We start from the raw sequence: 23,483 nt of genomic DNA, 5'->3' as shown, positions 1-23,483 counted from the left end.
GGTAGGTTGGTCAAGTCAGTTGAATTTCGTCTTATGGTAAAGGATGATGGGGATGGATCTGGTTAATGAAAACAGGTGAGCAGAAAAGTATTTATTCTTGATAACAAAAAGACAAATTCCCTTACGAGTACATATACACACTTCAAAGCTTTACACAGCAAAGTGTTCAGTTATTGGTTATACATTTTCTCACCTTAGAATTCTTTACAGAACACACCCCAAATGGACTTTCTCATAATACCATTTTGTGTTGAAGCCTCAGCAGCACACCCTAGTGGTGGTAGGGGAGAGCTGGCATTCCAGGGTGAGGTAGCCCACCCCTTTCAGTTTGCACAGTCTGTGATAAGTTATGTTGTCTCCAGCAGAGGTTTGATGAAGAGGTGAGCCTCTTATCTACGCTGCAGAAAGACAGGCTTGTCTGACACTCTGGGCCCAGGTATTGAGCAGTGCAGTCACAGAGTGCTTGTCTGGGAGCTGTAGGAGTTTGGAGGTCATATTTCTGTGAACGTTCTTTAGGAAGGGGTTGGCACCTGGAGAGGAAGACAAAGTGATGCATTAATCAACTAGAAAATGCATGAAACCTAAAAGACTGGCTACTGACATGGCAGTATGGTTAAAAAATTATAATTGTTATTTTGCTGAACATTTAATTTGTTACACATTTTAAACTAGGTAATATTGGGCAACATTTCATTACAACCAAAGTTAAAATAGAGTCAATTTGACTAAAACAGGCTCCATAGTTGAGTATTGGTACAGAGAGAGCCAGTGTGTCTTACCATACACTTGCCCATCGTCTGCCCACTGAGGGCTTTGGTCTGGGTAGTCTGCAGGGATGCTGAGCTGGAGAGGTGGCACACTTGGCAGGTTCTTGTCGTCTGGAAGAGAAAAGCAGAGAATAGCATCAGACATCAATTTTATCTTTGAGGGAGGATAATGTGATTTCCCCCAGCCTTCATCTCTTAACGCCCTAAACCAGGGGTCGGCAGACCGGCCCGTAAGGATTTTCGTTTTTGTAAAATCAGTAATTAAGCTAGAAATTTGTTTCATTTAGGAAATCTGTTCCCACGAATAAAAAGGGAGACGTGATCGTGTCTCAATGTAACCGTGGCTGGATCTAGTTGCCTACCTCTGCCCGAAACTCACCTAGTTTACAGATTAGATGCACCGTGCCGTTGTTACTGCAGAATGAGGGGTCCAGGTTGACCAGGAACTTAGCATTGAGGCGGGCCACCTCCCCCTGCAGGATGTTGGGGATTGTCTGGCGGTCATCATCCTCGTGTTTCCTCTTCCGGGCCACGATGGTGGGGCCCCTGTGGAGTGGAGAGTGGGAGAGAATAGAGATGAGTGTCAGATGACGGCCTGATCCCACTGCTACTGTACTCTTTCACACACTTTCTAAATGCACTGTAGGAAATGAGGATGGTCTTGTATCGATGACAGAGACATGGACAGATCTAAAGCAGGGTCGCTCCAAGATGTCAGACGGAAATCTGTCCATCCTGTAGGGTTTCTGGACATGGAGTAATTAGGGTAAACTCACGTGATTGGCAGCCCGTGGATGGCTGTCATGGCTGGGGCAAAGGTACGGTACAGGGAATGGTTGAAGACAGGAGAGCGGATGTTTGCCATGACGGCATCCAAGAGGGGCTGGCATAGGTACTGCTGCTTGGTGCAGGGCACAGGTGGAGGGGGTGGTGTCGGCTAAAACAAGTTTAGAATAAAGTCTTAACCTTTATGAACTCACAACAGAAAGACATTTTGAGAGCCAAAGAGCAATATAACAGCACAAAGATTTTCACCATGGTTGAAAAACCGGGTCTCACGCTTACCACAGCCATATCATTCTTCAGTTTCTCCAGTGCTATCTCACACTTCTGTAAGGTCCTGAGAGGACACCTGCAAGTCAGGGAGAGGAGATACGTTCTATAACCATTGTTAAGACCAACATGGATGGGCACTGACACACTCATAAGCAACACACTTGTATTATTTTACCTTGTGCTGGGGTCAGTGAGAATGTTCAGCAGGCTCTTCATCTTACTCAGGTCCTTTTTCCTATCTGTTAAGAACACAAACTCCCTTTAGTGAGTGGGAACAGCCAAGAGTGGACATAAAAGTAAGAAAGCATGGCGTGAGTGTATACCTTCGTTTTTGTCTATCTTGTTGATCATCCTGCGCAGCGGCTCGATGTATTTGGAAAGCTGTTTGAGTTTCTCCATGTACTGCTGGTCCTCCAGTTGAGAGGCCCCGACTGGACTTATCACTGAACTGGGGTTCCCTACACATCACCAGACAACCACATGGGACAACAATCAGAATACTCATATACAGTTGAAGTCCAAAGTTAACATACACCATAGCCAAATACATTTAAACTCAGTTTTTCCACAATTCCTGACATTTAATCCTAGTAAAAATTCCCTGTCTTAGGTCAGTTAGGATAACCACTTTATTTTAAGAATGTGAAATGTCAGAATAATAGCAGAGAATTATTTTTTTCAGCTTTTATTTCTTTCATCACATTCCCAGTGGGTCAGAAGTTTAAATACCAAATACTAATTGAGTGTAACATTGCCTTTAAATTGTTTAACTTGGGTCAAACGTGTCGGGTAGCCTTCCACAAGCTTCCCACAATAAGTTGGGTGAATTTTAGCCCATTCCTCCTGACAGAGCTGATTTAACTGAGTCAGGTTTGTAGGCCTCCTTGCTCGCACACGCTTTTTCAGTTCTGCCCACAAATTTTCTATAGGATCGAGGTCAGGGCTTTGTGATGGCCACTCCAATACCTTGACGTTGTTGTCCTTGAGCCATTTTGCCACAACTTTTGAAGTATGCTTGGGGTCATTGTCCGTTTGGAAGACCCATTTGCGACCAAGCTTTAACTTCCTGACTGATGTCTTGAGATGTTACTTCAATATATCCACATAATTTTCCGTCCTCATGATGCCATCTATTTTGTGAATTAAACCAGTCCCTCCTGCAGCAAAGCACCCCCACAACATGATGCTGCTACCCCCGTGCTTCACGATTGGGATGGTGTTCTTTGGCTTGTAAGCCTCCCCCTTTTTCCTCCAAATATAACGATGGTCATTATGGCCAAACGGTTCCATTTTTTTTTTTCATCAGACCAGAGAACATTTCTCCAAAAAGTACAATCTTTGTCCCCATGTGCAGTTGCAAACCGTAGTCTGGCTTTTTTATGGCGGTTTTGGAGCAGTGGCTTCTTCCTTGCTGAGCGGACTTTCAGGTTATGTTGATATAGGACTCGTTTTACTGTGGATATAGATACTTTTGTACCCGTTTCCTCCAGCATCTTCACAAGGTCCTTTGCTATTGTTCTGGGATTGATTTGCACTTTTTGCACCAAAGTACGTTCATCTCTAGGAGACAGGACGTGTCTCCTTACTGAGCGGTATGACGACTGCGTGGTACCATGGTGTTTATACTTGCGTACTATTGTTTGTTCAGATGAACATGGTACCTTCAGGCGTTTGGAAATTGCTCCCAAGGATTAACCAGGTCAAGCAAAGAGGCACTGAGTTTGAAGGTAGGCCTTGAAATACATCCACAGGTACACTTCCAATTGACTCAAAGGATGTCAATTAGCCTATCAGAAGCTTCTAAAGCCATGACAATTTTCTGGAATATTCCAAGCTGTTTAAAGGCACAGTCAACTTAGTGTATGTAAACTTCTGACCCACTGGCATTGTGATACAGTGAATTATAAGTGAAATAATCTGTCTGTAAACAATTGTTGAAAAAATTACTTGTGTCATGCACAAATTAGATGTCCTAACCGACTTGCCAAAACTATAGTTCGTTAACAAGAAATTTGTGGAGTGGTTGAAAAACGAGTTTTAATGACTCCAACATAAGTGTATGTAAACTTCCGACTTCAACTGTACATTCAATATGTGTATACATATACAGGGGCACTGAGAATGGGCTTGATTGGGCTTCCAATATTTGGCATAACCGGCAAATGGGAAACTAAAGAAGCTCCATACAAATCAACATCCTACATAAAGACAATTAAGAATGTCAACTTTAGTAAGGAAAACAATCATAGGTGAGGCTTAGGGGCTTAGAACCACACCTCTGCTCCAGTGAGGAGTTGGGACAGTACCTGGAGTGTTGAGAGGTCCTGGGGAGGGGACACCATAGTTCTGCGGGGTGCGTGCGGTGGCTGGGCTATGTGAGGGCTGGGGGGACGGGCTAGGCTGGAAGCCCCCCGGCGATGGTGTGGGACCAGAACTGCTGTGAAGAAACACAATACAGGGTCACAGTTGACACCAGAGAATGTCAGTCCATTTCAAGACTACACCTGAAATAAAACTTTCAAATGCCATATTCTAGTCAATAAGAGAGTGAGCATGCCAACTTTGCTCACCTGACTGAGTTTGGCTGGGAAGATGGGGGCTGTGGCGATGGCTGTGGCTGGGGAGGGGGGGGCATGGACTGGGGTGTCTGCACCTGTACCGGCGAGGGCGATGACATCATCTGGTGCTGCTGCACCTTTGGAGGAGGTGAAAAGAAAAGGGAGCTCACATCAGAGGAACCTAAGCAACTGTTCAGCTGGTTGGAAGCTGCATCACATTACCATCCAACCTTAATAGCAGGGGGAAAAAACCTGCTTCAAGCCATTACGCCGATCAGGGCCTGAGTGCCTACTGAGGAAGATGGGAAGAAAATATAATTGAGTGTCTTATTGGTACTTACCAAACACAACAATGAATACTGGCCAGATGCCCTAATACTTAGCAAAATAATACACTACATTTCCAACAAAATCTATAGGCTTACTAGAGCTGGGCGATATGGACAAAAATCCATATTGCGATAAATTGACCAGTTTGCGATATTGATAAATCATTACTAAATTATTATTTTGTGGGGAGGTGCTAGAGTTGGGCGATATGTACAAAAAGTCATTGTGATAAATGTAACTATTTTGCTGGATAATAATAAATACAACTATTAAAAAAAAGATGTCATGGACATTTACTTTACATTAGCAGCAGGGCTCTAGACAAATTTCTTCCAGTACCCAGTAAGATAACAGATGGTAGCTTATGATGAAAAAAGTAAGCTATTTCATCTAACATATCCAGGGAATGCATGATTGTTATTTTGATGTGCAACCAGTCAAAATAGGATCCAGCCTAGGATTACATTTACATTTTACATTTAAGTCATTTAGCAGACGCTCTTATCCAGAGCGACTTACAAATTGGAAAGTTCATACATATTCATCCTGGTCCCCCCGTGGGGAATGAACCCACAACCCTGGCGTTGCAAGCGCCATGCTCTACCAACTGAGCCACACGATTAGCCTATCAGATTTAATTTAGCCTCTTTGTGCACATCGGACTACAGGCTAAATATGATATTGTTGCTATATAGCCATGTAGGCTAAGTAATTAATCTATCAGTAAATGTAGGCTAATGTCCTTCAAAAACTTTCCAGCGCTAGGCCTAGGCTACTTGATGTAGGCCTATTCACTGCAAATTGCGCGCTCCACTCTTCGGGCGCATCGAAACCATACTAGGCTTACAGCCTACTCCGGTTATAAAGTGGTGCCATGAACTCAGTATTAAGAGATGAGAAATAAATTATATACTCACAGAAAGCTGTGACACTCCTCTCTGGAACTGGAACAGTAGTTGCTTTGAAAACTGTATTTTTCCCACAATTGCATTTTGAGAAACGGTCATATACTTGTGCTTCTCAGAATGCATCTCTCCCTCCTCCGTGCACAGTGGGGAGAGGGAGTGGCTCACTCACACAGCAGCCAACAGCAAAACAGGGACAGGCAGATACTTTCATAGCAGATAATGCATAGGCTATTACTGTGGGAAAAAATTGTTTCAGAACAATCTACAGGAATGTTGTGTAGCAAAATCACAAATAATTACAGACGTACACAAAATGCTTCGGTAAGAGGAAGGCAATGTTGGTGTCGGTAATTTTGGGTTTATTGTCCCAGCTCTAAGGCCTACCCTTCATGGATTCCAAATCGGAACCTGCTTGTAGAAGGTACAACTCTCTTTTCATGAATCAACTACATACTGAGCATGAGAACAGACATTCACTATCAGATCTAATTCCACTGGTCTGTGTAAGGAGCAGCAGAGGTGGTTTGGGTAGAGTGGGGAGGAGATTAGAGGGCTGCACTGAGGGTTAAGAGTTCGCATAAGGAAGCACACCAGAGGGAATGGTTTTAGGAGAGGTGGTGGTCACCATAGAGGTCAGGGTCAGAGTACTGCCTGGTCACTCTACCCTGGCGAAAATACCTGTGGTAACTGCTGTCCTCCCACGGCAGCAGAGTTTGGAGGTATGGCGGGGTTCGAGGCAGCGCGGGGCAACCGGGGTGGAATTTGCATCCCAATGCGGGGCATCATCATCTTGGAGGAGGACAGAGGGGACAACAGACATGTCACAAGCAAAACAAGAAATGCAGTGCATCAGCGGAGATGAGGCGCATGCATGCACAACAATGCAGTTGCACACGCATATGCAAGCAAGCTCCCAGGAACAACACTTGTAAGGTACACAAGAACAAACATATGCACGCGCACACACACTCATTGACACACATGCACGCACAGTCATTGACACATATCACACAGTTAGTCATATCTTTAACCCTGGTGTGAGACACAGCCAGGCAGTGATACCATGACAACAGTGATGAGGCCTGCTGCAGCCAGTGGGAACATGCTCCCTCTATATTCAAAAGGCCAAACTATGCAGTGTGTATGACAATTATTTAAATGGATTAACGAAGTACAGAAGGTAAACATCTGTCAACTGACTACAAATAACAGATAATCATTTTTGGTAATCTAGTATGTCTAGCTTTAAGTATTTTAAAATGGCCACCAATGGTGGAACCCCATTGTTTCCCCCAGTAAGAGGCTTGGCAGTGATTTCCCAACTGTGTCTATTGGTCAATTGGATGAGATGGTGGGTGTCCTTCAATAATTGATGATGCCATGTCTTTGCATCTAAGAGTAGCGCTAGTAGATGTAGCAGCTGAGTTAAAGGATATATTTGGTTTGCAGGACAGAGTAGGCATGCAGTTACAGCATTCATTGCACGAACAGCACACATGCACGAAGGGGGAACAAGACATTCTAAAGTAGGTCTGAGGTATAATAAAGAGACATCCTCTGGGAGAGAATTTAATTTCTCTCAGCAGCCCATCTGTGGGTTTCATTCTGAGAAATCTTCAATAGGGAGGAGAATTAGTGTTGGGGTGAAGAGGTCTCCATTAATTCTAGTTTGGTAGAGAAAGAAGGGATGGGGAAGTGTCTTGTGGAAATTAATCCTAGCTCTATCACTCTTTTGCCAGGAAGCGATAAGATGAGTACCAAGCCTATCAGGGAATTCTCAAAAAGCACCATACAGTGCCTTCAGAAAGTATTCATGCCCCTTATTTAACATTTTGTTGCATTACAGCCTGAATTCTAAATAGATTAAATATATTGCTCAACCATCTACACACAATAATGACAAAGTGAAAACATGTTTAGACATTTTAGCGAATGTATTGAACATTTTATACAGACATATCTAATTTACATAAATAAATCACACCCGAGTCAATACTTTTTATAAGCAGCTTTGGCAGAAATTACAGCTGTGAGTGGAAAATGTAACTCGGACACTCAGGAACATTCATCCACCATCTAAAGTGTAATGAATAAATTCACCATGCTCAAAGGATATTCAATGCATTTTATATTTTTACCCAATTACCAATAGGTGCCCTTCTTTGTGAGGCATTGGAAAACCTCCCTGGCCTTTGTGGTTGAATCTGTGTTTGAAATTCACTGCTTGACTACCCCACACATACAGATAATTGTATGTGTGGTGGGGTGGAGATGAGGTAGTCATTCAGAAATCATGTTAAAGAATATTATTGCACACAGAGTGAGTCCATGCAACTTATTATGTGACTTGTTAAGCAAATTTTTACTCTTTACTCGTATTTAGGCTTGCCATAACAAAGGGGTTGTATACTTGACTCAAGACATTACAGCTTTTCATTTTCTATTCATTCGTAAAAATGTCAATAAACATAATTCCAGTTTGACATTATGGGGTATTGCGTGTAGGCCAGTGATAAAAATATAAATGTATTCAATTTTAAATTCAAGCCGTTCCAAAATAAAATGTGGAAAAGACAAGGGGTGTGAATCCTTTGAAGGCACTGTACATGCAAATGAAAACCAACTAAATTGATTCCCTGGGTTATGTAGGAGATTCATCATTCTGTTCAAACCAAACCTGAGCCATTAAGCAGCAAAGTTGCCATTATATGAATCGATGCAAACTTAAGTCTCTCTAGCTAATGCTATGTGATATAACAACCACTACTACCTTCTGGCTATGGCATCAGCTTTAGTATGGCAAAAGGCAACACAGAAAACTAAATATGTACTGCCATAATCAAGCAAAACGGCAGTAACTGCTCATTTCGTCGAAAATTTGTTAATGTCATTTTTGCTACATTAAATGCTTAATCATGTGGACAAGTATCCTGCCTCTATTGTATTGTGTTAGAGAAAAAAATGGGGGTCATGTTAGCAGTAACTGCATAAAGCCGCTGTGAAACCAAGGTAAATAAATTTTTCTCAGTTCCACGCTATGAGCAGTTACTGCCTTTTTGCTTGGTAGGGCAGCGTAGAGCTTGCGACCCAAAATTCAATCAACCCTGTCGTCATTCCAAACAGGTAAATCTGAAAGCATGCACTCACTCCAGGCCAGGCTCAGTGACCAGTGGCAGTCAATCAGTCCCACCACATCAGCTTGCAGTGCTCTTACCTGGCCAGGTACAGCTGCCGCTAGCTGGGCCTGAGCCGCCGCCTGTTGGGCTTGCTGCGCTGCCTGCTGGGCCTGCTGGACTTGCTGCTGCTGCTGTTGCTGCAATGCTCTAGCCTGGCCACACACAAAGCACACACACATACAAAAAACACATGGCACATACACACACATAGGGAAGCAAGCAAGCAGAGGGGTGTGTAAACAAGTTACTGGAATGTGTGTTATCCCAGATACTATAGATTATGAATTTAGAGTGGACAACAAAAGGTCACCACTATTCTACAGAGATTGAACTAAACTTTAAGTTAATCTTTTTCAATAACACCACCTCTGCTTTACCTGCAAGGCTTGGATCTTGAGCTGCTGCTGTTGCTGCTGCTGCTGACTGAGCGAGCTGATGGGCACATGCTGTGTGGGGGCCATCTGCCCAGCCAGAGACTGGGGCACCATGCCCTGCTGCTGCTGGGAGTGGGGGGGCAGCTGGGTCGGCTGGGGCTGAGACTGAGACTGAACCTGTTGCTGCTGTTGTTGCTGGACCATGTGCTGGATGGACTGTGCATGCTGCTGTTGGAGTTGTAACTGAATCTGCTGTTGCTGGTGCCTTGATGGGTGCATCTGAAAACAGATGTGGAGGGTGTGTAAATACTTAAGATGCCCATTATTTGAAACCCCAAAAATATTTTATTCTCATGTCAAACTTGTTTACCAAAAGATAAACCAATTCACTGCCTTCTTGCATGCCTCTGTTTGCTTTTAATTGTACATCTAGGCAGGCTATCATGGCAGGGCTTTTACGCTTATACCTGGTTCTGTTGTTGCTGGTTTTGGGCCTGCTGTTGCTGCTGGTTTTGGTGCTGCTGTTGGAGCTGTTGGTTCTGATGGTGTTGCTGCTGTAATTGTTGCAGCTTCATCTGCTGCTGGACCTGAAACTGCTGCTGCTGTATGGCTGTCTGTTGTTGCATTGCTGTCTGCTGCTGCATGGCCGTCTGTTGCTGTTGTTGCATGGCTGTCTGTTGCTGCTGTGCCTGGAACTGCTGGAACTGGATGGACTGCTGCTGGGCCTGCTGCTGGGCAATCTGCTGCATCTGCATCTGCCCTGGACCTCCTACTACAGGGAGGATGTGGACAAAACAGACACATCCTCCAGCTGAAAACTTGGGGAAAGCCCTGGAGGAAAAGCCCGACACCTGAGCACATAGAAATAAGAGTCTGGAGCAGTGCATGTAAGCAGAGTTGGGCAGTTGAACACCCTGCTCATCTCACAGAGCACTCCACGTCTTTTCCCGCACTCCAGTCAAACTGTGCCCGCTTAGCTCCCACTCATCTCCGCTCACATGCTCTGAGCCTCACGGAGGACACAGAAATATGAGTTTGGAGGTCCCTGATACAAAATCAAAATGTCATGACTGGTAAGCTACTGATCCAATTGTTTCTGTGGGCTAACAGACAGAATTCAAATAAGTAAGGGATAATCAACGAGGCGCTATGCGTTCTATGGAAAATATTGAATGATGTGGAAGGTGTGTTCCTCATTTAAAAGTTGGATCATACTGCAGCACTGCTTGCCGCTTGCATGCACGTAAATTGTCTTAGTATTATCTTTTTTTGAATGACCTTAAACAAAATATTAATGGATTTCTTTGTGATTGTGTATATTAAATGTATTTATAGACTGCCAGCTATTGGTAGGCTACTTGTTGAGTCCTGGATATTCTACTGTTAATATGCATAGCGCACAGCAGACGTTCATGGCGCTTTGATGAAATGCTCAGTAATTTGTCTTTTATGATAGTTATCTTAATGTAGGCCTACTGCTTGAGTGTAAAATACACATATTTCAGTAAATTCAGGGGCAGGTGGGTTAAAGGTTTTTAATGAAATTAAGTTATTGAAATTACATGGAGCTGTAAGCCGAAGAGTCATGTTTACTGTAACTGTTTTAGCGTAACTAACTTATTGGCATAAAGGCCTACTTCAATGTACAGTACATCAATCATTCCTGCATGTCATCACACAGCATACAAGTCATCCATGTACTTAAATAACTAAGGGACCCTTGAATATTTAAACAATGAATAAATCGCAACATGTGGCTAAAGCGATTGAATTATTGTGCACCGAGGGTGATGATACCTATGATATGGTACCTATGATAAAAATGACAGACGTCTACATGCTTTGTAAGTAGGAAAACCTGCAAAATCGGCAGTGTATCAAATACTTGTTTCCTCCACTGTAGTTTCAAGCTTTTATTCTGAAAAATTTGCGAGATTTATCAAAAACTCGTCAGTGGATAGACGGAGGTCCTTACATTAGTTCATGAGCTCCACACTGGTTGCTTGACATTTTCTTTCTCTCCAGTATTGAATAGTTTACAGTCCGGTTGAAATATTATCGATTATTGATGTTAAAAACAACCTGAGGATTGATTATTAAAAACATTTGACATGTTTCTACGAACTTTACAGATACTTTGGAATTTTCGTCAAGCCTTGATGACCTGCCTAAGGCTGTGGAATACTGAACATAACGCGCCAAACAAATGGAGTTTTTTTGATATAAAAATAATCTTTATCGAACAAAAGGAACATTTATTGTGTAACTGGGAGTCTCGTGAGTGCAAACATCCGAAGATCATCAAAGGTAAGCGACTAATTTTATTGCTTTTCTGGCTTTCGTGACCAATATACATTGCTGCTAGATGTTCTTAATGTTTTTTCTAGTGATTGATAAACACACACAAACGCTTGGATTGCTTTTGCTGTAAAGCATATTTTCAAAATCTGACACGACAGGTGGATTAACAACAAGCTAAGCTGTGTTTTGCTATATTGCACTTGTGATTTCATGAATATAAATATTTTTAGCTTTTTTTTATTTGGCGCTCTGCAATTCAGCGGTTGTTTACGAAAATGATCCCGCTAAAGGGATCCGTGCGTCAAGAAGTTAAGACATTTCTTTTGGCCTAGGTTAAAGAGGGATGTTTATGAGTTCATTAAAACTTGTCACACCTGTCAATTAACTGGTAAACCTAATCAAGCTATTAAGCCGGTACCACTGTTTCCTATTCCTGTACTCAGCCAACCTTTTGAGTATCTGATTATTGACTGTTGCTCCTCTGCCTTGTTATAAAAAGGGTAGTTGTTCACTGTAATGTCAGACCACTAGGTTTTCTGCTGCCTATCCTCTCTGGTCTATCACGACTAAGTCTGTGTTAAAAGCTTTGACTCAGTTTTTCTCACTGTTTGGAATCCCTAAGGTCATTCAGAGTGATCAAGGATCTAATTCACTTCCAATCTGTTTGGTCAGGTTCTCCATCAGCTCCATATTGAACACAATTTGTCTAGCGCCTATCACGCGCAGTCACAGAGCACTGGAACATTTCCATCAAACACTTTAGTCTTTGAGAGCTTATTGTACTGAGATGGATTGGGAGGAGGGGTTGCCTTGGTTACTGTTAGCCGCTAGGTAGGTTTCACAGGAGAGCACAGGTTTCAGTCCAAATTACCTTGTGTTTGGACATAAGGTGCGTGGACTTCTCTGTTCTCCAGGATGACTGGATGCCCCCTCAGTCCCAGTTTATCATATGTGTGTGATTTCCGGCGACGCCTGTACACCGCTGGTGAAATGGCTAAAGAGAAGCTATCATCTTCACAGGAGAGGATGAAGGGCATATTTGATCTGCGAACTGAGCCTCGTCACTTTAGTCCAGGTGACCAGGTTCTTGCTCTGCTGCCAAGCGTTGGTTCTCCTTTTCAATCCAAGTTTCAAGGTCCATATACAGTGGTGCGCCAGTACACTGAGCAAAAGTATCTAGTTGCCACTCCAGAACGGAGAAAAGCACACCAACTGTGCCATGTAAATTTGTTAACCATATTATGCGTGTTCCTCTGAGACTGAACAGTGGGAGTCTACAGAGGACGGTAAACCTGTTCTTTTGGCCGATACCGTTATTTCCCTGGGTTCTTGTCATGCTAGGTTCGTGCATGAGGAGGAAGATGTTCCTGGTCCCGACGATTGTAGATTGAAAAATTCAGAGACACTGGATATTTTAGACAGCCTTCTCTCTCATCTACCTGTTGATGGGCGGAAAGTGATGGTTGGTCTGATTCGGAGATTTCCATGTTTGTTTTCTGATACACCTACCCATACAAACTTAATAGAACATGATATTGACATTGGAGATGCTGACCCCATTCATCAGCGGTTCTATAGAGTTTCTTCAGAGAAACTGCGTTGTCTGGATGCTGAGGTCAGGTACATGCTGGAGAGTAAGATGGCAGAGCCTTCTTTCTCCAGTTGGGCTTCTCCCTGTATCTTGGTCAGTAAACCGGGTGGGACAAACAGATTTTGTACGGACTACCGGAAGGTAAACAATGTCACTAAGCCAGATTAATTTCCTCTTCCTCGGATGGAGGACTGCGTTGATCAAGTTGGCCAGCTAAGTTTGAGGAAATATGACCTGTTAAAGGGCTATTGGCAGGTGCCACTGATGAGTAGGGCACGTGAAATCTCTGCCTTTATTACACCCTCTGGTCTGTACTTGTATTCAGTTATGAGTTTCGGCCTGCGTAATGCACCTGACACTTTTCAGCGACTTATGAACAGGGTTGTCTCCGGTCTGGCCGGGTGCGCTCTTTATCTGGACGATGTAGTGATATATGCAGATACTTGGGAGGAACATCTGTCCCGTATTCAAGCCTTGTTCGACCGCCAAGCTGCGGGTCGCCTCCCGATCAATCTGGCTAAATGTGAGTTTGCTCAGGCGACCGTTACATACCGTGGGAAGGTGGTTGGGCAGGGTGAAGTTCGTCCTGTTTGGGCTAAAGTGGTAGCTATTGATGCTTTTCCACCACCAACTACTAAAAAGGAACTGATGCGTTTCTTGGGAATGATTGGTTATTACCATAGTTTTTGTAGGAACTTCTCTACTGTGGTCGCTCCCTTTACAGTGTTTTATTTTGTCTGGTATTGTCCTGTTCTGTCGCTCCTGTCTGTTCTCTGCTGGTCTCGTTTTCTTTCCTCTTAAAGGTTGCTTCCTGTACAAAGGTTGCTGAGGTCTGGGGAGGACGAGGTTGGCTGGGGCAAGGGGACGCAAAGGCTGGATTAATTTGTTGTGTGACTAGAATGGTGTTCCGGGGTCTTTGTTGGTCTCTGGTTTTATGGGGGGGGGGGGGGGGGGTGACAACCCACTGTCTGCCGAATTCTCTTTGCTTTTGTTTACCTTAATAGGATGTCGGTGGGCAAGGTCGGGAGGGTCGTCAGTGAAATGGGACACACCTGGGCTCGGGTGTGTCCCAGGAAAAATGCACCTCTTCCCCATTCATTGAGGAGACTCTCGCCATGCAGACACAAATTTTGGTTGTGGCATTTTTGTGGCTCTTTTTAGTGTTTGCGTTGGCACCTTTCAACACCCCTCATTATCACATTTATGCACGCAACCACTCACACTACTGATTACTGACTACACACACCATTGTTCATTATATTTAGTTTACTTTAGTTAAATACATATATTTTGTTATTCCCCATCTCCGCGTTGTCTCCTTGTTTGTTACGTGGTTTGAGCCGGTTCGTGACACTGGATAAGTCGTTCTAAGTTCAGCTTAACTAGATAGCTAGCAAAGCGATTCACATTTCTTGCTAGCTAACCAAAGGCCACCTGCATCTCTAGCTGTAGCTACCCAAAAACAATGAAAGTCACTCACCCACTCCTCCAATGACATGACATCCTCCTAGAAACTAGCTAATGTTAGGCTTTGTGATTTTAGCTAGCTACATAAATAAATATGCTTGGCCAGGGGTGTCAAACTCCATCAGCGAATGGGCCATATTAAAAAAACAATGAATTTGCGGGCTAGACATGGCCTCTTTATGTATTTTTTACGTGCAACTTCGACCCAAACTGGCCAAAATATGGCCCTTTATAATGTCCACTTATGTACCAAGGATGCCGTATATAGCATTTTGACTTATTTAAACAAAAGATAAATATTTGTCCAGCTTTGCTGCCATGCCTGCAGGTGTGCATAATGTTGTGACCCTAATCAAAAAGTATTTAATTACTCCAAATAACAAAAACTTATCTATAGGTTGTTGTAACATTTAAACTTAACATGTAGTTCAATTTTCTTGTACTGCATGAATCCCCGGTGCGGTTGAAGGCAGCATTGCTGTATGGTGCACTTAAAATGTATTGTAGTTGAGTAGCCAGCCTAGGCTACTGCTTAATATGTTGCTGTAATAGGCCTACATATTTCTTCTTTGCAGGGTGTTTTGTTGCAGGTTTAGTTTTTGGTCATTGTCCAGCTTTAAAAACCAAAACCAGAATGCAACATTTTAGCAGCCTAGCTAGGACTGTGTCATGTGTCTGTCTGTCTACAGTTTCCCTGCGCTGTAAGCTCTAAATGGGACACACGAAAGCAGCGCAGTTGAAGTTGAATTCAACGATGCAAGCGCATCAGCCTGTAGTTTCATAAAGTAGATGACTCAACTGTTGCCTCCTTTATACTCGCTTGTGTGCCCAAGTCGGCCCACGGGCTTTGTTTGTTACACGTGTGCACTAACCTATTATCCACGTTATGACTGACTTGTGATCATTGCCCTTGCTAGTTTGATTGTAGTTACATTCGTCCGTTTTTGACCAAAATATTGTGTCATTGAAACAAACGGTGCACCCCGATTGGGTGGAGGCAGCAAACACTGTACCAGGCCACCTGATTTACAACCTGATAGCAATATTTTTTGGACTACCAAGTATTGGTGAATTATATTAATCATGTATTGAACTGCATCCATCTATTCTGCCAACAATGCCTTACTGTGTCATGGAATTATTTGTCAAATATAACCTATTTTTAAAAACTCAAAGTTGGTTTTGAAGCATGAACTGGGAATTTTATTGACTGATTATACTTTGCAGATATGAAAGAAACATAGTTCAAATGCTGTCAGTTCCACTTTAACACATTTGCTGAAGGAAATGTGTTCATTTGCAGGTAGAAATGTGTTCAACATCCACTGAAGTAGCTAGCAAGTTTACTAAATAGCTACAGTAGTTGCCTTGCCAAACAGATTTGCTAGTTTAACTAACCAAACCATCAGTCCTAGCCTGCTATTATGAAAATCTAACTCAATAATAACAATGTTTTAAATTCAACCTTTGCTTTCAAAAGCAGCTCAAACATAGAACATGTGAATTCTACCGTGCATTATAGTGAAATAATGCAGGCTCTAGACTGCCCTTCAAGCCAATCAGAAACGAGTATTCAACAACGCCATGGTATAAACATGAAATAAAGTGAGAAAATTAAATAGCTTCAGGGATACACTCACTCGATTGAGGATTTCCAGCCACGGCATGCTGACCCATTTGCATCTGCCCCATGCCACCCATGGGCGCACCAGGTGGCCGAGGCCCCATACCGATGCCCCCAGGAACCCCTGGAACACCTGGGAGATTTGTCAGGGCATTCATGGGATCTGGAAGAGGGGAGGCAATGTGTACATTTACACATGTGCAGTGGCATGTGTAGCTATGTAGATATTCTTCTGAATGTATTTTAGTAACGGAGAACATGTTTTGCAAAATAACAACACACCAGGACCACCTCCTTGCGCCTTTTTATCTGCAAAACAAAACAAAGTCCATTACGTAACTCGACTTGACAGAATAGCTGTCTCGAAAAATATGAATGTGCGCTAGACATACATAGTAGATAGAGAAAGTATGTGGGGTACGTACGAATGTCTCTGAAATGAATGATCAACCTTGCTACCAGGGACAAGTATTCTTCCTGTTCAGAAGTAAACAATAACACACTTAGATGAGAGATGGACATTATTTACCAACAATTCCAGTCACTCATATACAATGTTAAAGAGTTTGATGATCCATGATGAGGTTACTAGGTATGTGTAAATTAAACCGTTCACTCACTCTAGATTTGGCTTTGACATAGACATGGTTCTCCATATCATTGCTGGACTTTGTGTGTGCAGTCCCAGCCTTTCTCATCGCCTCTTCACTGAAAAAGAAGAAGCGATTCAGATAGTTTGCCTGCTGTATTTTGCTAGCACACATGCCAATTATATTATCTAAATTCCTGGCAGATAAATTGCATTTTATTCCAAGTGAGGCCAAGCATGAATGTCCCTGGGGTCTGTGTTGTAGCTAGCATCTTGCTAACTAACGTTAACTAACTACATAGCAGGGGCGGATCCAGGAGCATGGATTTTGTGGGGACAGTAGAGCGGAAAATGGCTACAGAGACAAGCGGGAACAACAGGAACTTCTGTTATGAGTGTGGGGATTTACTGTCGCTACCTAAGCTGCAGGAGACAGTCTTCTGTTTTTAGCTGTGAGGAATGGAAGAGGAAAAAGAGGAAGGTGTTCAAGAGAATGAGGAAAGCAAAGGTTGAATTTGATGAAGATGGCGATAGAAAAGGAGATAGGGAGTTTAGAAGACTGGTGTCAAGTACAAACAGAGTGAGCAGTATGCCAAGTTGAGTGCTGGAGGTGAAATGGAAGTGAGTGATGGCGAATTAAGTGAAGTAGATGGTGTGGTGTAGTGGTCAGAGCCCGAGGTCTGCATCGATGGACATGAAAACGAATGATCTGGTCCAGTAGGAGTGCAATTTTGCCTTTTGGTGGATCCATTTGTGGTTTCAGGTTGGGTGGGAAATGAGTTGAGTCAGTGAAGGTAACACATAGTGGGCTTGAGACATTTGTGTGCATTTCTTCCAACCAGAGAGAGCAGGCACTACACGTCACGCAACTATATTGTTACAGGTGTCAAGCTTATGGGCACGTGGCAGCAGTGTGTAGGAGGTTAGTTCCTAGGTGTGAGAAGTGTGCAGAAAATCATGATACAAAGGAATGTGTAGTATTGGGGAAAGAATCGGTATGTGCTAATTGTAAGACTGGACATGGTGCTGGAGATCAGAAGTGTCCGGTGCAAGAGAGGCGGGTTGAGGTTACCAGGGTTAGAGTAGTGCAGAGGGTGTCGTATGCTGAGGCAGTGAAAAATGTAGAGGAAGATGGATCCAGGGTGAGGGATACTGAGACAATCCCTGCTAATTAATAATAGTAGATCTGTGCCAGCACAGAGGGATAGGTCAATGAGTGACATGCTTCAGTAAGCTTGGATTCTTAGCGTTCATAGCTATGGTTACCAACTGTACAGCAGAGAAGTATGTGTGAATACGAGATTTGACTTCAGGAGAGTTACAGGGTGTGTTGAGGTCCTGTCCTCGCAGGCCATTGTCCTGGGGTAGGGCCAGATAGGGTTAAATCGTGTAATAGGGTGGTGGGTTTTAATGAGTGTAGGTTTTAATTTTTTCCCCCCTTTTGTGTATCAAATTATAATGGATTTATCCCAATCTAGTTGGTGGCGGTAATGCAACATAAATTGGATGCCAACCGCCGTTAAACCTCTCCGAAGAAGTTAACGTTACATAGCACGCGAAGCAAAGACAGCGAAGGCTATAGTAACTAGCTAGTTTAACTAACCATTAGCTGATAGCCCAAACAGCTAAACGTCTCAAAACTTCTCGGGAAAAACTCTAATTAGCTAGGTCTTTATGGCAAATATGGACACATGTAGCTAACTACATCAACCCCGATTAAGGTTGGTTTACGGCCTCATAACAAGCATGTTTCATAGCTAGTTGGCTAGTAACCAGAGCTGCCGCTAATGGACTGATCCATAAAGCCAACTAGCGGCTGCCCCGGCTAGCTGCTAATTCGTTAGCGCTGACTGAAGTTGTGGTGAGCTAGCTAGCCACTGTAGTGATAATAGCGGAGTAACTAAAAAATCACAACGTTTACAAACAGTATTAATAAAACACAATTGTCTCACATTTGTGCAACAACTTTCTGTCGGAATGCAGGGCTTCTCCAGTCGCTATCTAGTCCTGGGACCTCCATTGCAGACGTCTTCTTCTTCGTGTAAATTTCCGGCAGACTAGACGCTGTGTTGCGTATTGCTGCCTTTCGCAGGTCGGAGTGCAGTTTGCACATTTTGGTCACAGGGGAATGGGGAAATCTTAAATTGCTCTACCATCTAACCCTGCACCTATACACTATCCCAAAAACCCACCACCCTATCCCACTACTTGGCCCTAAATGGTCATGCCAGGCTGTCGACCTGGGAGGATGGAACCCCTTCTCTCAACTTCCTGTAGATCTTATGCACTAAAACGTCTCACACCCAAAATATGTATCTGCTGCTGCAACCTTGGAGAGGAAAAGGCGCAACGCTTGCTCACCATAAAAATACATCGTTTTATTAGACAAGTTTAAAAGACTGACGTTTCAGCCTTCAATGGCCTTCTTCAGAATAATAACAAAGGGAATGAACAAGTTCATACAGGGCATAGGGAAGACCATTAGGGGGAAAACTATGCTGCTGCAATTACCACAGCTATCTCCTGTGATTCCCACTCCATCAGTACAGTGCAGTTGATCACCATGGCTATAAACACAAGAAATCCAACCTTACTAAAACTCTCTCTTCAGGCCTATTCACTGGGGGGGCTCCCAGTCTAATCACTCACACTTGGGCTATCCTCTACTCTCTTCACTGCCTCAGCATAGGAAACTTACTGCCACACTCGAACTCTGGCAATATCAACCTGTCTCTCTCTCTCATAGGGCACTTCGGATCCCCAGCTGCATGGGTGCACCCACAGTTGACACACAGTGCTTTCTCTATCTCAACTGTACACTCCTCCTGCACATCTCTCACATCTTGGGGTCTCCCTTCTACACATTGCTGCAACATGTCCGAATCCTTGGCACCTAAAGCACCGTAGAGGTTTCATAGCAGTACAACCTAACCTGACCTCAACAGATAGAAACTCTGTGTCAAAGATCTACAAAACAGACAGTTTATTCTCAGTCTCGCCATTGCCACTGAGTCTATGGATCACCAAACGGTGGGCGTCACAAACACCAGGAATGTTATTTTTCCTTTGAGCCACCTCTACGCTCAACGCTACCCCACTGAACACCGCTTTGAGCGGTGCCCTGTTCACATTTTCATAAATTCATAGAATGTTTGTGAATGACGTATAGTAAGACATTTGTGAACATTCTATAGCAATATAGAGTGGTAAAGTGGCGTTTGGGAAATTAATTAAATAACATAATTAATCATGGCAACAGGAGAAAAAAGGTCTCAAACCTCCTACTTCACCCCAGTTGAGTTAGAAATATTAATGAATGTGTATGCAGAATATGAGTATATATTTAAGAAAAAAGGCAATCCCGTAGCAGCTGCAAAAGAAAGTGAGCTGGCGTGGCAAAAAAAAAAGCATTTATCTTGAGTGTTCCACTTATTCAACATTTATATAGTGTGTGTGTGTTTTAATATTTATGCAGGTGCAACCCAACAAGCACAAAACGTACTTGGCAGTAACTGAAGATGAAATATAAAAATATACTCCAAACAGGTGAGGTATAATTTCATTACACGCAATTGTGATGTTGTTTAGCCTACCCTATCTAATTAAACATCATTCAGTGGCTACATTCAACATGTGATATTTAAGTAGTTAGGGAAATTTTCAAAGCAAAAAAAAAGTAGCATTTTCAGCCATCCCAACACTGGCAGTATTTAATATTGTCTATTTGAAAGTAACACCTAAATGCCTTTGTACATACAAGTCTCCAAATGTGTGCTTACTGGACATGTTCAAATTTGGCACTGGAACTGGGCCTTGAGCATCCCAATGGTCATCTCTACCCTGGCTCGTGTCCTGCAGTGAGCCAAGTTATAACGTTGCTGAGAGCCGGGCTCAGGATCAGGGTAAGGGGTCAACAAATAGGGCTGGCAGGGGTACCTTCTGTCACCGAGCAGGTAACCATCGAACTCTCCTATGATAATACGAGGATACAGTTGACATTTTCAGTTGCAATAGGAGGAAACAATTGGATATAGCTATATATATATACACTGCTCAAAAAAATAAAGGGAACACTTAAACAACACAATGTAACTCCAAGTCAATCACACTTCTGTGAAATCAAACTGTCCACTTAGGAAGCAACACTGATTGACAATAAATTTCACATGCTGTTGTGCAAATGGAATAGACAAAAGGTGGAAATTATAGGCAATTAGCAAGACACCCCCAAAAAATGAGTGATTCTGCAGGTGGTGACCACAGACCACTTCTCAGTTCCTATGCTTCCTGGCTGATGTTTTGGTCAGTTTTGAATGCTGGCGGTGCTCTCACTCTAGTGGTAGCATGAGACGGAGTCTACAACCCACACAAGTGATTCAGGTAGTGCAGTTCATCCAGGATGGCACATCAATGCGAGCTGTGGCAAAAAGGTTTGCTGTGTCTGTCAGCGTAGTGTCCAGAGCATGGAGGCGCTACCAGGAGACAGGCCAGTACATCAGGAGACGTGGAGGAGGCCGTAGGAGGGCAACAACCCAGCAGCAGGACTGCTACCTCCGCCTTTGTGCAAGGAGGTGCACTGCCAGAGCCCTGCAAAATGACCTCCAGCAGGCCACAAATGTGCATGTGTCAGCATATGGTCTCACAAAGGGTCTGAGGATCTCATCTCGGTACCTAATGGCAGTCAGGCTACCTCTGGCGAGCACATGGAGGGCTGTGCGGCCCCACAAAGAAATGCCACCCCACACCATGACTGACCCATCGCCAAACCGGTCATGCTGGAGGATGTTGCAGGCAGCAGAACGTTCTCCACGGCGTCTCCAGACTCTGTCACGTCTGTCACATGTGCTCATGTGCTCAGTGTGAACCTGCTTTCATCTGTGAAGAGCACAGGGCGCCAGTGGCGAATTTGCCAATCTTGGTGTTCTCTGGCAAATGCCAAACGTCCTGCAAGGTGTTGGGCTGTAAGCACAACCCCCACCTGTGGACGTCGGGCCCTCATACCACCCTCATGGAGTCTGTTTCTGACCGTTTGAGCAGACACATGCACATTTGTGGCCTGCTGGAGGTCATTTTGCAGGGCGCTGGCAGTGCACCTCCTTGCACAAAGGCGGAGGTAGCGGTCCTGCTGCTGGGTTGTTGCCCTCCTACGGCCTCCTCCACGTCTCCTGATGTACTGGCCTGTCTCCTGGTAGCGCCTCCATGCTCTGGACACTACGCTGACAGACACAGCAAACCTTTTTGCCACAGCTCGCATTGATGTGCCATCCTGGATGAACTGCACTACCTGAATCACTTGTGTGGGTTGTAGACTCCGTCTCATGCTACCACTAGAGTGAGAGCACCGCCAGCATTCAAAACTGACCAAAACATCAGCCAGGAAGCATAGGAACTGAGAAGTGGTCTGTGGTCACCACCTGCAGAATCACTCCTTTTTTGGGGGTGTCTTGCTAATTGCCTATAATTTCCACCTTTTGTCTATTCCATTTGCACAACAGCATGTGAAATTTATTGTCAATCAGTGTTGCTTCCTAAGTGGACAGTTTGATTTCACAGAAGTGTGATTGACTTGGAGTTACATTGTGTTGTTTAAGTGTTCCCTTTATTTTTTTGAGCAGTGTATATATATATATATATATATATAACTCACCACGGGCAAATCTAGCGCTCAGTGTATACACACAAATGTGCGAGTCATGCACAGACCCAGGCCACTTTGCTTCCACGTGGCTGATGTGGGCTGCATCACATATGACCTCACAGTGCAGAACAGTAATTAGCTGCAGTAGCTGTATTCTGATGTAACTTTCATTTGGAATACCAAAGGCTACTATTTAGGCCTACCTGCACATTAATGCTGTGGAAAGACTTCCTATTCACATATTCTACTTCATTTACTGAAGGAGCTGTGATAGGAATATGAATGCCATCTATGCAGCCAATCACACCTGGAAATCTTAAAATATATCAAATTAACTGATTAGTGCTTCAAGTCTCAAAGCTTCATACTAAATTAATTAATTATTGCTTAGACTGATACCTGCAATTCTGTGGAATTCTTTGAGTCTTGTGGGTCTGTGACTTGGGAACACCACAAAAGTGTACAGTAAACATTTCAGTGTATTGGAAATATGCTCAGCGTCACGAGTTTCTATAGAAAACTCCCGTTGGCAAAAAAACGAAGTGCAACACAAAGAATTTGTTTTCCGAACTGAGAGCATGACCACGATGTGTTATATGAACGATATGAGGCCTGAGAAAATTGTTCAGATGAATGATCAATTGTGCAGAAAAACGAAAACGCTCAAACAGATAATCATCAGGGAATGATACAACATCCAAGCAGGGTCTGATCACCCTCTCCCAACTGAGATTTCTGCTTCAATATCAACTGGCTCTTCAAGAAAAGGACACGCCATGTCTGAGTAGATGACACCTCCTTCAGTCTGCAGGCTTCAGCTAAAGAGGAGGAGAAACTCAGGGTTAGTTGAAGAAAACCTGCCAGTGAGCAGGTTAGCTTCACAGAGTATGTTGCCATAGAAACTGACTCAGAGTTAAGCTGAACTGGCTTTGTGAAACCGAAAACCAAAAGTTTCCTTAAACTCTGAGTCAACTAACTCTATACCCGCTTTCTGAAACAGGCCCCAGGACCTCCTACTTGCGCCTTTTTATCTGCGAAACAAAACACAGTCCATTACGTAACTCGACTCGACAGAATAGCTGTCTCTAAAATCTGAATGTGAAC

At 43.5% G+C, this 23,483-nt stretch overlaps 1 protein-coding gene and 1 pseudogene across 4 annotated transcripts; both read right to left on the bottom strand.

The window, feature by feature from the left end:
- Positions 1 to 76: 76 nt before the first annotated feature.
- On the bottom strand, positions 77 to 18,999 carry LOC139544018 (mediator of RNA polymerase II transcription subunit 15-like). 4 transcript variants are annotated; one of them, XM_071350681.1, is made up of 18 exons: positions 18,694 to 18,999; positions 16,773 to 16,860; positions 16,578 to 16,629; positions 16,435 to 16,461; positions 16,169 to 16,315; positions 9,637 to 9,941; positions 9,173 to 9,448; positions 8,834 to 8,947; positions 6,298 to 6,408; positions 4,394 to 4,518; positions 4,130 to 4,260; positions 2,147 to 2,281; positions 1,999 to 2,062; positions 1,833 to 1,899; positions 1,544 to 1,704; positions 1,147 to 1,313; positions 780 to 878; positions 77 to 530 (listed from the first exon to the last, which is right to left on the bottom strand). In XM_071350681.1, exons 1-18 carry the CDS (start codon positions 18,852 to 18,854, stop codon positions 394 to 396), a joined length of 2,367 nt encoding a protein of 788 aa, XP_071206782.1. In that variant the 5' UTR covers positions 18,855 to 18,999; the 3' UTR covers positions 77 to 393. The 4 variants fall into 4 exon arrangements, with proteins under 4 accessions (XP_071206782.1, XP_071206784.1, XP_071206783.1 ...); XM_071350683.1 differs by having other exon boundaries at positions 4,130 to 4,257; XM_071350682.1 differs by having other exon boundaries at positions 9,637 to 9,938.
- A 1,530-nt stretch (positions 19,000 to 20,529) lies between these two features.
- On the bottom strand, positions 20,530 to 23,157 carry LOC139543423 (putative nuclease HARBI1; annotated as a pseudogene).
- Between the last annotated feature and the right edge of the window lie 326 nt (positions 23,158 to 23,483).

Source organism: Salvelinus alpinus, chromosome 18 (genome assembly GCF_045679555.1).
Source record: "Salvelinus alpinus chromosome 18, SLU_Salpinus.1, whole genome shotgun sequence".
Taxonomy (NCBI): Eukaryota; Metazoa; Chordata; class Actinopteri; order Salmoniformes; family Salmonidae; genus Salvelinus; species Salvelinus alpinus.
The sequence above is the reverse complement of the archived record's forward strand: the minus strand, read 5'-3'. Positions and strand labels throughout refer to the sequence as shown.

What these genes read in the sequence shown, in the direction of transcription:
- LOC139544018 (XM_071350681.1), bottom strand. Translation starts at nt 18,854, where the DNA reads ATGTGCAAACTGCACTCCGACCTGCGAAAGGCAGCAATACGCAACACA. An exon ending in CAGAAAGTTGTTGCACAAAT is followed by an intron (nt 16,861 to 18,693) that starts GTGAGACAATTG and finishes CTTCTTTTTCAG; the next exon opens with TGAAGAGGCGATGAGAAAGG. An exon ending in TCCCAGCCAAACTCAGTCAG is followed by an intron (nt 4,261 to 4,393) that starts GTGAGCAAAGTT and finishes GTTTCTTCACAG; the next exon opens with CAGTTCTGGTCCCACACCAT.